This window comes from Psammomys obesus, unplaced genomic scaffold (assembly GCF_907164565.1).
Source record: "Psammomys obesus unplaced genomic scaffold, mPsaObe1.curated_primary_1811, whole genome shotgun sequence".
Classification (NCBI taxonomy): Eukaryota; Metazoa; Chordata; class Mammalia; order Rodentia; family Muridae; genus Psammomys; species Psammomys obesus.
In genome coordinates this window covers 2,857,429-2,872,323 of record NW_026590701.1, presented here as the reverse complement: position 1 = coordinate 2,872,323, position 14,895 = coordinate 2,857,429, and the positions used below count along the sequence as shown (strand labels likewise).

The window sequence follows — 14,895 nt, the reverse complement described above, 5'->3', positions numbered from 1 at the left end:
AATTAATTGAGGTTACCCTGGGCTAAACAGTTTAGCTCCATACCACCCAGGGATACACAACAAGACTCTGTCACAAAAAAAAACAGAAGTGATGATGCAGATGAGAGGAAAGAAATGATAGAGGGGATGCCAAAGAAGAGCCTGTTATTTCAGACAGTCTGTATATAGCTCTGGTTGGCCTGGAACTCAAGACAGGTCCACCTGCATTTGCCTGCCCGGTTCTGGGATCTAGGATGCACTCCAACCCGAACAGCATATAAAGCCACAGCATGTGGACATCTGCAGTTCCTGGGGGAAAAGAGGGATACAATGTTCATTCTAGGATGTTCCTAAAAACCATGACTATGGACCAAGGTTAACAGGTAAATACAAGAGAATAAAACAACTGTAGAGCTAGTGAGGTGGCAAAGGGCTGAAGAAGCTTGCCAACCTGACAACCTGAGTTGGGTCCCCAGGACAGTCTGTGTGCTGTGGGAGATCACAAACTACAGCCACACTACACAGCACACACAGGCTCAGGGTTCAATCTCCAGCACAGCAAAAAATGTGTGTTCACATGTCAGTCCCCGCTATCTGGGAGGCTGAGGCTGGGAATCACTTAAACCCAGGAGTTAAAGTCTAGCCTGGACAACATTACAAGTTACCATCCAAAACGGTGTGTGTGTGGGGGGGGTGTGATTAGTGTGCTGAGAACTACATATAAATGGTTTAAGTTGTCTTGTTTTCTAAAAGGTTAACAAATAATTTTAAATTTACAGCTTAAATACAACACATACATAACTACACATACATTAAACATATAAAAGTTTAAGTGCATACTTCAGAAGCAGTCTTAATTAGAGACTAATAGCAGCTGGGAGCAGTGGCACACACCTGTAATCTCAGCACTCAGGGAGGCAGAGGCAGGCAGACCTCTGCAAGTTTGAGACCAGCTTGGTCTACAAAGCAAGTCCAGTATAGCCAAGGCTACACAGAGAAACCCTGTCTCAAAAAAAAAAAACAACACAACAAATATATATGCACACACACACACACACACACACACACACATATATGGATACAAACAATTCAGTCATGCAAAGGTATCAGTATACCATAAGGAAATGGCTAGGAAAAAAGAGAAACAAATAAGCAGGCTAGAGAAATGGAACCCTCCCAGAGTAGCTGAGTTTGATTGCCAGCACTCACAACACCGGCAGCCCCAGCTCTAGGGGAGCCCAACAGCTCTGGCCTCTGGAGGCACCTGCACTCATGTGCACAGGCACACACATAATTAAACATAATAAGATATGCTAAAGAGGGGAAAAAGCAAGTAAACAAAGACTCTCAAAGAGGCCAAATAACAGAATATCTGAAAGAAACCAAGCAGCAGAATCTTAAAAGTTCTTTTCTGTTGCTGTTGAGGACAGGAACAACTGGAAAGTGAAATGAAGAAAGAGGCTGACAGCACAGATTTCAATAATGTAAAACTTGCTAATTTGAACACAAGATGCTGTCTTAGCTATTTACACTGACCATGCCCGAGTGACAAATTCAATTGCTGATTTGAAAATCAAAACAACAGTACACGGTTCAAACACTATATAAGGACTGGTGGTGGTTTATCAAGTAAGCAAAAGTCCCAATGCAATTTTTTTAATGAACATTTCACCTCAGTCTACCCACATGGAAAATTAAGTCAGCATGGCATCACAGCATACTAGTAAGTACATTGTGTGCCCACAGAACTCTAACTCCAAGAATATTAAGGTAGACACTACAAATTTAAAAAAAAAAAATACAGGCAATTTTAACTTAAGCTTTTTGAAAGCTGTAATCTCTTAAACACAAAGGTATTTTTTTAAGCACAATTCTAAAGCTACCAAATCAACTAAATTATGTAGGGTTTGTTGTTGTTTTTGAAGTTTAACTTCACCCACTTTGTGAAGTAAAGTAAAAGTTCACTGGCTTGCCAGATGAGGTGGTGTAAGCCTTTAATCCCAGCATTTAAGAGGCAAGTGGATCTCTAAGAGATGGAAACTAGCCTGTTCTACATAGTTCTAGGCTGCCCAGACCACAGAGACCCTGCCTCACAAACCAACCGCAACTCTGATGCCAGCACGCAGGAGGCAAGTGGATCTCTGCATTCCAGGCCAACTTGGTCTATACAGAGTTCCTTCCAGGGCAGCCAGAGCTACAGAGAAACCCTGTCTCAAAAAAAAAAAAAAAAAAAAAAAAACAACAACAAAAACCCACAACCAAAAAAGTAAAATCAATTGTTTTGCAATGCTTTTGGCAATAAAACTTTTTTTTTTAAAACTTTTTTGTTTGGTTGAGATAGACTATGTAAGCCTGGTTGTCCCGAACTCTATGTAAACCAAGCTGACCTGAACTCAAGGATATCTAACCCCTCCTTCCTGAGTACTGGAACTAAAGATCTGTGTCACTACACCTGTGTGTTTTTAACTTTTTGTTTTGGTTTGTTTTTTGAGACAGGGTTTCTCTGTGTAGCCTTGGCTGTCCTGGACTTTGTAGACCAGGCTGGCCTTGGGGCTCAGAGATCCACCTGCCTCTGCCTCCCTGAGTGATGGGATTACAGGCAAGGGGCACCGCGCCTGTCTGCTTTTAACTTTTGAATGAAATTCTCTATGTTGTTTTCAAACAATCAGGTCAGAAATAAAGTAATCAATGTAAAAAAAAAAAAAAAAAAAAGTTTACTGGTTCAAAACCAAACTGAAGATTCACATTTATTTGAGGGCACCATTTCTGCATTAGTCAATCTCCCGTTTTAAGACTACTTCTTCCTAAGTTCAAAGATGTGTTGTGTGTTATAATAATGAACAATATATATTGCTTACACCCGAAATTTTAAGTCTGAAAAACTGATGCAACGTTTAGACAGCGTGCTTTTTCCTTCTAAGCTTAAATTATACCCTGGAAAGGAACTTCAAAATGCAACTATCCTACAGCTTAAATAATCCTTAAAAACAGATGCAGCAATTTTAAAAATTCAAGGCATGAAGCCGAAACTACCACCGCCCAAAAGTTAGGATAACTCAAGTCTGTCAAAGGGTCACACCAAGTCAACAGTTAGCTCCGTTTTGGCGTGCACCACACAAAAAGAGCAATTCTTTCCGCAGACATTTCATAGATACATTACAGATAGTCCAGTTTTGCTTTCCATCAGTAAAAACAAGACTGGAGAAGGAAAGTCTAGTTAGGGAAGCCGACCCAAAGGAGAAAAATTCAGTTAAAAGTGGTGAAGAATCATGAAGCGCTAAAGGAAATCCGAGGGACCACAGCGGCATCCCGGGTGCGTGGAAGAGTTGAGGGTGGGAGGGCAAACTCGGCCGGCGGCGAGCTATTGTGCGCGGCGGCAGCCCGGGGCGGCGTGGCTGTCAAGGGGCGAGTGCGCCCCGAGGCGCGGGGGAGGGGGCAGGCCGCCACGGCGGAGGGCGCCGGTCCGGAGGCGAGCCACTCGCTCCAGGACCTCCCCGCGCCTCCTCACCTCCCGGAGCCGCGGAGCGCACGCTCAGGGCCCGGCCGGCCCACACCAGACGCGCGCCCCGACGCGCTGGGCCCGAGCCGGGAGGCCCAGCAGGCGCCTCTGGAGGAGCCCCGCGGACGCCATGCTAAAAGCCAAAATGGCTGCCCCGCGGAGGCCCGCAGCGCGCCGCCCGTGAGGAGGGCGCCGGCGCCGCGCGCGGGGGAGGGGGCGCGGGAGCGCCGTCCGGCCGCAGCCGGCGGCCCAGGTAGGTCCCCTCCGCCCCCCGGGCCCCACCCCCGGCCCACCCCGCCGGCGACGGCCCGGGCGAGGTACCTGCAGTTCGGCCCGCTCCACCTCCCAGTGCGCCCGCTCCATCTCGAACCGAGCCCACTCGTGCTGGATGTAGTGCAGGATCCCCGGGATGGTGTACTGCTGCGGCCGGGACAGCTCGGCGCCCGCCGGGGGCCCCGCCGCCTCGGCGGCCGGAGGACCCCCGGCGCCCGGCGCTCCGTTCGCCCCCGGCGGGAGACTCAGGCTCCCCCCGGGTCCCTGCTGCGGCCGGGGAGGGGCCGCCATCCCCTGGCCGCCGCCGCCGGCCAGCTCGTCCATTGTGTGTGCGGCCCCGGCCGGGGCGCGGAGCCAGACGCCGACAGCTGCGGGGAGGGCCGGGACGGTGGCCCCGCGCCGACGGCAGGGCGGGGGCCGGCCGGGAGGGGGCCGGGGAGGGGGCCGCCGCCGTGCGCCCGCCGCGGATCAGAGCAGGGAGCTGCGGGCCGCCGCCATTACAGTCCCTCCTCCATCTGCCCGGCTCACTCACTCACTTTGGGAAAGGGGGGCCGCGGCGGGAGGGGGAGGGACGGGCGACGAGGAACGTCGGGCCGCCGCTCGCGCGCTGCACGCCGGGTAGCGAACGCCGCGGCGGCCGCGCGCCGGAGAGCCAAATAGAGTCCGGCCTCGCCCTACGCACGCGCGGTACGGGCGGGCGCGCCTTGGGGGCGGGGGAGGGCCCGGCCTCCCGGCCCCGCCCCCACCCGGCTCCGCGGCGCCGGGGGACGCGGGGGGACGCGGGCGGACGCGGTGCTTTGGCTGAAGCCCCACGTCTCTCCGGAATTCCCGAAGGTCGAGCCTCCTCCTCTGCCTGTCGCTGGACCCCTGGTGTCGTAGCGCCCGTCAGTCTCCGCGAGTCCGGAGCCGTGCACTTTTGGCCAGTGGCCCAGATTCTTCGGGACTTTCTCACTGATTCCTGGGCTTCGTCGCGACCTGCTGTTTTGGTCCCGCTTCGGTGCTCCCGGCTGCCTGTTGTAACTTGTCTTCAGTCTTTATTATTCTTAGACTTTGTTTGGGGAAGTTTGAGCGATCGTGTCTCTCTCTCTCTCTCTCTCTCTCTCTCTCTCTCTTTACTAGGAGAAGAGGTGGCGATATCTTGAATCTTGAGAATGGTGGGTAGATAGGGACCGATAATTTGCAAAGAAAGGAAGTTAATAGAGCTAATAACTTGGCTGCTGGGTGTGGTAGCCCATGTCTCTAATCTCAGCACTCAAATTCAGGCAGATGGCCTGATGTCTGAGTTTGAGGCCAGCCTGGTCTACAAATGGAATCCAGGCTATAGAGGGCTACACAGAGAAACCCTGTCTAAAAAAGCAAAATAATAATAATTTAAAAAGCTAATAACCATTTGGTTGCATAAGACAAAAGTAATATTTATTTCTACTACAAAAACCTACAAAATTTTCACTATGAACTGGATGAGGAGGCGCATGCCTGTAATCCCAGCAGAAGCAGGCAGAGCTCTGTGAGTTCGAGGCCAGCCTGATCAACAAAGCGAGCCCAGGACAGCCAAGGCTACACAGGGCAACCCTGTCTTGGAAAAAATAAATTTCATTATGGAGCACATTATATGATTACTCAAGAATGTAATTTCAGAGACATATATACGTTTTATTTGTTACGTATTAATGAGCTGTATTAATGAGCTGATTGGATCTGTTACACTTCTTCCATGTTTGTATATAAAATGAGGTCTAAAATAATATGAAATAGTATTGTTATCTGAGAGTACTGTATCTTCACTTCCTAATAACATATTAATCAGCATACAGCTGGTTCATTCAGTCCTAACCCTTGAGGAACATAAAATGCTCAGAACATAAAACTCTCTTCTTGCTGCCTGCCAGTCTGGACATAGAACTCTCAGCTCCTCCAGCAACTTGTCCACCTGCATGCTGCCATGCTTCTGGGCATGACAATAATGGACTAAACCTCTGAAACTGTAAGCCAGACCCAATGAAATGTTTTCCTTTATAAGAAAAAAAAAGCTCAGAAATATTTAGACATGTCTTCAGGACCTTTTCAGGTGCACATTTTGAGGTTGTTTTAAGGGCCTGCAGCCCACTTGCATGATTGTTATATCAAAAGAGCACATTTATATGCTCTTTGATGTACATTGATATTCCTCACTCAAGGCTCCCACACACATACACACACCTTGCAAAAAAGAAAACTTTGTTTCTCTTCTATTGTCTGTCCTACTGGATGACACTATACCAAACCTAAAGCTAGCAGTCATTCTAGTCCTCTGCATTTAACCCAGACATCCAGTCCTGTCTCAGAAATTCATCCCTGTCTTTTCCCATTTCTGCGCTTCCCTGTCACTCGCCTTGCTGCCTGAGTAGTCACCTAAGGCAGATTTAATTGTCACCCTCTGCGTAAATATTTTAGTCATCTCCAAATTTAGAGCAAAGCCCAAGTAGGCTTCATGGTTGAACTGGCCTTTAATCCCAGCATGTGGAAGGTGAAGGCAGAAGGATTGGGAATTTAAGATGGTCATAGTGAGTTTGAGGCCAGCCTGGGATTCATGGAACCACATTTCAGTTGTACACCCCTATCTCTCTGCCCTTCCAGTTTCCAGCCCTGTTGTAAGCAAATTACTTAATACTTACCACCCTGACTTCCTTCATATCTTTGCATAGGCATCTCCCAAAAAGATCTTTTAAAACCTTGTGTTTCCAGATTTACAAAATCCAACTGATTATGCATACCATTTACTTTAACCATGATTTTCTAAGTGTCAATATAGCACAGTTCATGTGTTTGGAGTTATTCATCTGCAAGATTGTAGGCTGTTCAAGGGCAGAGCCCACATTTCTATTGTTTGTACCTATACGGTAGAGGACAAGGTAGATGTCAGTAAATGCTTGATGAATAACATTTAGACAAACTAATACAAATATTTCCAGCTTTACGTGGTACTGGGGATCTGAACTCAAGTCCTCATGCCTATCCTACAAGTACTTTGTCTACTGAACCATCTTAACTACTCCTTCCCTCTCTCTGACTTTTTGTTTGTTTGTTTGTTTGTTTTGTTTTCAGTGTCTTGCTGTATGGCCCTAGTCTGGAACTCAAAATCCTATTAAGTTTTTCAAGTACTGAGATTACATTATTACTTTGAGCCCAGCCTAGGTAAATGACTCAAACTGCCCTGAGTATTAAAAATACAAATAGCAGCCAGGAGTGGTGGCACAGCCTTTCATTCCAGCACAGGAGGTGAAGGCAGGTAGATCTCTGTGAGTTCAAGGCCGGCCTGGTCTAAAAAAAAGCAAGTTCCAGGACTATTACACAGAGAAATCCTGTCTCAAAACAAACAAAAAATACACATACAAAACTTGCACCTCTGTTAAGATAATGCTTTATACTGTTAACATGATGCTTCCTTCCCACTACTCCTGAGAACACTGGAATGAGCTTATTGAACTTTAGATAACGAGTTCCCCCAAGTTATGTTATCACAGTGCAACCTACCTGTCTGGATTCCCTCTCCCAGCTATGGCTGAGTCATCTCTCTTCCGTCCCACCTTGAAACTTCCTGTCACCACTTCTATTCATCTGTGCTCCTGCCCATACTCTCCTCGTTTCAGAACGTTTGGGGTAGGTTGAAGGTAAAGTAATGGCTCACTCTGTGCTGCCCCGAGCATGGGACTCTCCTGTTTCCACCCACATGCCAGGATTGCAAATGCACACCAGCTTGCTCAGCTCTTGATGATCTTCAAGAAAGCCTGTTTAAGCCAGGTGTGGTGGCTCTTGTACTTCCTGTACTGGGGAGGCTGAGGCAGGACCTTGAGCTTCATGATGAGTTCCAGGCTAGCCTAAAGTACACAGTGAGTCCTCTTTGTTTTTTAAATAAAGAATATCTGTATTCTTAATCAGCTTAGTTTCAAGGGAACTTTTTGTTTTCTTTCCTACTAGTAATATTTGAACTTGTGTTTATTCTGCTTTTGCCCAGCTGGACTTGTCATATTTCATTTACATGTATTATGCCAGGCTTTTAAATAAGTTGGGAGTAGATAATACTCAGATAACTTCTCATCAGCTATTCCATATGTGATATCTGAAGAGCCTTTCCTCTGCCTCTGAGAACTTAGTGTCTTTTGCCGACCACGCACCTGTCATCTTCCACTGAGAACTCAGCAGATTCATAAATACTCTGAGTCACTGTCTTTCTTCATCAGAAAGGATATGACTAGCATACTTATTTTTAAGGCTGAAAGAACAAGTCACAACACAGTTCTTAGTGACTTTAGCTAGTCCCACTGTATAATAGGAAGTGGTCCCCACCCTTTCATATAGCGAGTGTGTGTGCATTTGGAAAAAAGGAAATAAAGTCTTTCATCACTATTTGCCTACTGTTGTAAGACTGGGCTCACAACTGTCCCTGGTTCCTGAGTCATTAGCATGTTTGCAATTATGGTCAGGTGATTAAGTTACTCCGGGAAATAGCAAGGTGTTTACATTTATAAAGTAAGAGAGCAAACAAATATTACAGCCTACAAAAGCTGTGCTAAGAACTGACATGAGTTCAAACCAAAGGAGCATAGCACACATAACACAGTCACAACAGAAAAGGAGGGAGCAACTCTCACCTGCACCAACGCCTAGGCTGACAAATGAGATCAGACATTGATCTCATTACAGAAGTTGCTTATGGCTATAAAAATTACAAATATATCTTTATTTATTTATATATTATGCAAACCAAAGTATATCAGGGAATTCCAGGCTTTTAAATAAGTTAGGAGTAAATAATACTCAAATACCTTCTTACATATTTGTAATATATATACAGTATATATAATATATATAAAACATTTATATGCAAGGTTATTGACTCAGGCAAATAAAATACTGTGTGTAAAAGAAAAAAAAAAGATCGTTACAGATTATAGAAAATGGTCTTTAAGAAACCCAGGATACTATATAAAATTCTAGTCTAAATTCATTCTGCAATTGTCTCCTGGGTAATATGAGTCAGAAAAAAAGTAGGCTGTGGTAATATTGTGTAATAGCTAACTTACAGAGATGTCAAAAGAGAGAAAGAAAAAAGAAAAGATTGCCTGGAGCCAAGTACCTCCTGTACATTGGCTAAGAATCTATAACCATCTCTGAACGTGAGAGCAGAACGACTGAAAACCATAAACAAATGGGAACTGGCCAGAGTGTCCAAGTGATGATTTGACAAGCTTAAGAAAGTAGCTTGTCTCCCAGAGGAGCATCGGTATGTTCAAAAGGATGCTGCCAGGCAGAGGGCCTCTGTGCCGGCCGCCTGTGCCCATGCAGGACTGCGGTCTCCTTTGGAGACTGTTACTGATTTGGTTTGGTCTTATCTTCTTTCTTTTTTTCTTTTCTCTTTTCTGGTATTGATGACCAAATCCAGAACCCCACATATACAATGCACACCTTCACACCTGAGCCATAGCTTCAGCTGCTTGAAAATATTTTAAATTGTCAAATTTTCACAAAAGTGTACATAATAATAACAGCATATTCTAATAACATTGAATTGTGTCTTTCTATTAATAGCCCAACCTAAAGTACATGACAGTTAACCCACAGAAAAAAGATGGAACTCTTTTTCTCTTTTCTAGTACTAGAAATTGAACCCAGGGCTTTGTATATGCTAGGCTAGCACTGGCACTATCTTCTCTGCTCTTATTTTTACATTTATTTATTTGTGTGTGGGGGAAGTACACACACGCATACAGAGGTCAGAGGACAGCTTACTGGAGTCACTTCTGCCATCTGCACGGTGTTGGGGTCAGATACAGGTCATCAGGCCCGATAGTCTTCACCCACTGGGACATCTTGCTGTCCTGCTTTTCCTTCTGACATGGGTGTTTGACGAAGCTGCCCAGGATGGCTTCAAGCTCTCTCTCAGAATAGAGCCTGAATTTGTGATTCTCTTGCTTCAGCCTCCCCAGCAGCTGTGGTTGGAAAATTCTTTAGACACGTTTAAAATAACTCTTATTGAACTTTGTTTCTTATAATTGCGGGTAGCCGTAAGACTATTTGGGTTTTTCAATACTGAAGATCGAATCCATGTTTCTGGACATGGTACACAAGCTGTCTGGCATTCATGATCCGATATTTTAACTTGTGTTTGTTATAGACTGGTTTTGGATGACTTGGGGAAGGGAGTTGGTACTGGGAATTAGACCCACTTGCATATAAGCACATGTTCTATCACTGACCATGCCCAACCCTACACCTAATGAGCTCTTATTATTAATAGTTATCAAGATTTTGCTATTTCATTGCATCTACTGTATTTTTCTTTCTTCGTAAGGAATATTTGAAATCTCATACTGTTTCACTGATACATGAGAATCTCCATATTTCCCCAGAATCTGCACATTTGCCAGGCTCTGCTCACTTAGCATGACCTAGCTGTATCCATGCACCATATCCTGAACCTCCCAGACACACACACACACACACACACACAGAGAGAGAGAGAGAAAGAGAGAGAGAGAGAGAGAGAGATACACACAGTCTACACTGCTGTATTCTAGATTTTCTCACCGAGACTCTTCGTCTGGCTTTTCTTCTTATGGATGTTTTCCTGGCACATTCCGTATGCTTTCCTTGGTTTTTATGCGGGGTCCACTCCACTCTCCATAACCTCACCTCGCCTTGCTCCTTGAGCTTATGGGGGCTGAAGAGATGGCTTTGCATTACAAATCCTTTTGCATATGGACCAGTGTTTGCTTAGACCTCTGCACAAAGGTGAGCAGCTCAGAAACCCCTGTAACTCTATCTTGAAGGAATCTCATGCCCTCTTCTGGCCTCCATGGGGGCACATATATAGTACATAATTGATAAGAAAGATAATAAACATCCAGGAGGAAGAGGCAGGAGGATCTTCGTGAGTTTGAGGCCAGCCTGGTCTAAAGAGTAAGTCCGGGACACTCATGGCTATTACACAGAGAAACCCTGTAACAAAAAACAAAAACAAAAAACGATAATAAATATAAATTGATGGGCTGGTTGATGAGCACCGTCTGTTCTTCCAGAGGTCCTGAGTTCAATTCCCAGTTACCACATGGTGGCTCACAACCATCTATGATGAGATTTTTTGTTGTTATCGTTGCTGTTCGAGACAGGGTTTCTCTGTATAGCTCTGGCTGTCATGGAACTTGCTCTATAGACCAAGCTGGCCTCAAACTCATAGAGACAACCTGCCTCTGCCTCCCAAGTGCTGGGATTAAAGGTGTGCACTACCACCACCGGGCTTAATTTTGATATATTTACAATTCAAATTTTGTAAGGTACAGGTGATTGGAAACTGAAGTATAGTCAATTTATATGTTCTGGTGACAGTTGGCAGGCCTGTCACAGTCTGACCATTTTAATTACCTATTTACATTTCAGCAGGAAATATGTAGCATTGCTACACTTCATTAAGAAATTCAAAGTAGCAATAAATGAGCTGGACTGTGGTGGCAAATGATTTTAATCCCAGCACTCCAGTGGCAGAGACAGGCAAATCTCAGGGTTTGAGGACAGCCAGGTCTCAGAGCGAGTTCCAGGAAACCCTGTCTCAAAAGCAAAACAAAAGAAAACAAAAAGCAATGATACTATATCACTGAAGTTTTCTTGGTCTGTTTTAACCTGCTAGGTTTTATTTTTTATTTTTTAGAAGTAGAAAGGAAGCCAGGTGGTGGTGGCACACCTTTAGTCCCAAAACTTGGGAGGCAGAGGCAAGTGGATTCTCTGAGTTTGAGGAGAGCCGGATCTACAGAGCAGAGTTCCAGAACACCCAAGGCTACACAAAGAAACACTGTCTCAAAAAATAAATAAATAAATGAATGAATGAATGAATAAATAAATAAATAAATAAATAAAGGAATTCCTAGCCACAGATGATATTGTGTGTATGCCATGTCCCACGTGGCTCTAAAGATGGACCTAATTATGGCATTGAGGGAATGAAGAAAAGAAGACAGATGGACACACAGAAAAAAAGGGGGTCAGGCTCTTCAGCTGGAGAAACCACAGCACCTCTGAAGTGCAGTGTGTTTATTCTATAGAGTTGAGCAGAGAAGCAGAGTTATTGCATACAGCTGGAAAAGGAGGCAGGGTAATTACATGCAGATAAAGGAGGAGGTGGGGCTTATGGTGGACAGTTGGATGGAAGGCATACATACATTTAGCTAATCTCAGAAGGAGTAGTCTGTAAGAACAGTCTTCACACTGTAAACACTAGGGGACTGGCGGACTTTTTCTGTACACTATCGGCATCCACGCTTGAACAAGAGGAAGGCTTGCCATGTTCCTGAGAGACTCCCCCTTCAGGGGAGGGGCTGCTTCCCTCCTCCTCCGTGGTCTGAGGCTCTGGAGTCCTTGACACAGCACAGGTTCACTCAGGGCTTCCTCTTCTCTCTACAGTAGCAGCTTCAGCTTTAGTGTCCCAGATCTTCTTGTTATATAATCGAGTCACTTGTTGGACATTTTAGGTTCCATATTGTTTTGCTGTTGTTTTTTTAAGTATAGAGGATAGAGAGAGACCCTTTCTAAAAAAAAAAAAAAAAAAAAACAACAAAGACGGGCAGTGGTGGTACACGCTTTTAATCCCAGCACTCGGGAGGCAGAAGGAGGTGATTCTCTGTGAGTTCAAGGCCAGCCTGATCTAGAGTGAGTCCAGGACAGCCAGGACTACACAGAAAAACCCTGTCCTGAAACCCCCCCCCCAAAAAAAAAAAGTAATTATGAAAATAATTAAAAGATGGCCAGGCATACTGGTATACTCCTTTAGTCCCAGCACTGAGGAGGCAGAGGCAGGTGGATCTTTGTGAGTTTGAAACCAGCTTGATTCACGTAGTGAATTTTCTCTTTTTATTATATTTATGGTGCTGGGGAGAGAACACAGGGTCTTACACATACTGGGCAAGCAGCTGCCGCTGAGCTACATTCACAGTCCCCGTAGGTTTATGCTGGTAAACAGGGTGTGGGAAATGTGCACCTATGGTCCTTTTGTAGCTGTCACTAAAGGGCTAAGAGTTTTGTTCTTTTTTTTTTCTTTCAAGAGAGAAGAGATGGTGAGGAACAGGGTCTCCTGTAGCTCACTCAGCCTTGCCTCTAACTTGCCATGTAGCCGAGACCGGCCTTGCACTCCTGCCCCTCTTGCCGCTATCTCCTGAGTGCTGAGAATATGGGTGTGTACCACCATTCTAGCTGGACGGCGACTCTTTAGACCAGCAGTTCCCAATCTGTGAGCTGCAAGTCTTTTGGCGGTTCAGTATCAGAGATGCTGCATATCAGATATTCACAGTATGGCGTAGAACAGCAGCAAAATTACAGTTAGGAAGCAGCAATGGAATGTGTGGTGGGGGTCACCACACATGTGGAACACCTGTATTAATGGGGCACAGCACTAGCATGAGGGGCGCTGCTTTAGACAGGCCCAGAGATAATGAGTCCAGAAGCCACACAATACCGAAGCCGAAGACAGACCAATAGAAATGGTTTCTTCCTTCATCATTTTATGAATAACTGTGGCAAACATGCTTCCATATATGTAAAAGGGAGACAAGGAGTCTGTTGCTCACAGGGCTGTTAGAGGGGCTGGAATAAGGTAGAGCAGGTGTTCAAAACACTGCCTGACACCTAGTAAGCCCAAATAAGTGTGGTCTGTTTTGTTTTGTTTTGTTTTTCGTTAAGCTGTCTATTTATTCTAGAATGTATTTATATACTTATGTGCTTCATATTTTGTGTTACAGTATATTTTAGTTACATTTCCTGTTACTGCAATTCTTTTGGCCTACAAGTTGAGGACACATTGTAGCAGGGAAGGACTAGTGCAGAAGCATAAGGCTGCTGCTCACAGGCTGGAGAGACGGCTCATTGGTTAAGAGCACTGTCTGCTCTTCCAAACGGACCTAAGTTCAATTCCCAGCACCCACGTGGTGGCTCACAACCATCCTTCCTGGGATCTGGTGCCCTCTGCTGGGGTGCAGGTGTATATATGCAGTCAGAGCACTCATACACAGAAATATATAAATCTTTCTTTAAGGTTTATTTATTATGTATACAGTGTCCTGCCTGTGTGTATGCATGCAGGCCAGAAGAGGGCACCAGATGTCTTTACAGATGGTTGTGAACCACCATGTGGTTGCTGGGAATTGAACTCAGGACCTTTGGAAGAACAGTCAGTGCTCTTAACTGCTGAGCCATCTCTCCAGCCCTCAAAGCACTACAATCCTCACTCTTTTTTGCTTGTTTGCTTTTTGTTTTAAATATATATATATAAATATATATATATATTTATATATTTATTTATTTATTTATTTATTTATTTATTTATTTGGGGCTGGAGAGATGGCTCAGCAGTTAAGAGCACTGGCTGCCCTTCCAAAGGAGCTGAGTTCAATTCCCAGCAACCACATGGTGGCTCATAACCATATATAATGTGATCTGGTGCCCCCTTCTGATGTGTAGGTGTTGATGGAGGCAGAGCACTGTATACCTAATAAATAAATCTTAAAAAAATAAAGAAAGAACACTGGTTGTTCTTCCAAAGGTCTTGAGTTCAACTCCCAGCAACCACAGGATGGGTCATAACCATCTATAGTGAGATCTGGTGCCTTCTTCTGGCCTGCAGGCACATATGCAGGCTGAATATTGTATAAGCAATAAATAAATCTTAAAAAAGAAGAAAAAGAAAGGCTTCTGGTCACATTGCATCTGCCATCAGGAGGCACAGAAACTTTTTCAGAAACTTTGAGCCCCACCTGTCTTTGCATCGAAGGTGCTAGATTACAGATGCATGTTCCTACACCTGGTTTTTTATGTGGGTGCTGGGATCAGGCTTCCGTGCAGTTGAGGAGGTTACCCAGTGTCGTCCTCTGGCCTCCAGATATGCACACAAACCTACACACGTTCTTTTTCAATTTCCCTTCCTCTCAAGATCTTCCCTGTTAGGGCATTTTTACACCCTTTGTGCCATGTTTTCCACAGTGGAGTTCCGTTCTCCGTTCTTCCATTGGTGGAATCTCCTCCTTCATTTCCGTATCAGGACACCCTGCGCAGCCTTCTGTGCTGCTGATCTGCATTCACAAACACAGGAAGTTCATCCGTGTTCCCCGAACTCGCCCATCAGT

The 14,895-nt window shown here is 45.1% G+C and overlaps 2 protein-coding genes across 8 annotated transcripts in view; one reads left to right on the top strand and one right to left on the bottom strand.

The window, feature by feature from the left end:
- Nucleotides 1–4,233, bottom strand: part of Strn3 (striatin 3) — an 83,405-nt gene extending 79,172 nt beyond the window's left edge. The window contains exon 1 of one of the 3 annotated variants that reach the window (XM_055608518.1): nt 3,800–4,233. In XM_055608518.1, the coding sequence (XP_055464493.1) occupies nt 3,800–4,075 (276 nt within the window). In that variant the 5' untranslated portion in view covers nt 4,076–4,233. The remainder of the gene's footprint in view (nt 1–3,799) is intronic. The other 2 variants (XM_055608519.1, XM_055608520.1) reach the window with 2 other exon arrangements.
- The window catches only part of Ap4s1 (adaptor related protein complex 4 subunit sigma 1), a 39,152-nt gene continuing 27,471 nt past the window's right edge, over nt 3,215–14,895 (top strand). The window contains exon 1 of one of the 5 annotated variants that reach the window (XM_055608523.1): nt 3,215–3,292. The gene's annotated coding sequence lies outside the window, so the exon portion shown is untranslated. Of the gene's footprint in view, nt 3,293–3,394; nt 3,732–4,495; nt 4,768–7,594; nt 7,621–14,895 lie in introns of those variants that run through there. The other 4 variants (XM_055608521.1, XM_055608525.1, XM_055608522.1 and 1 more) reach the window with 4 other exon arrangements.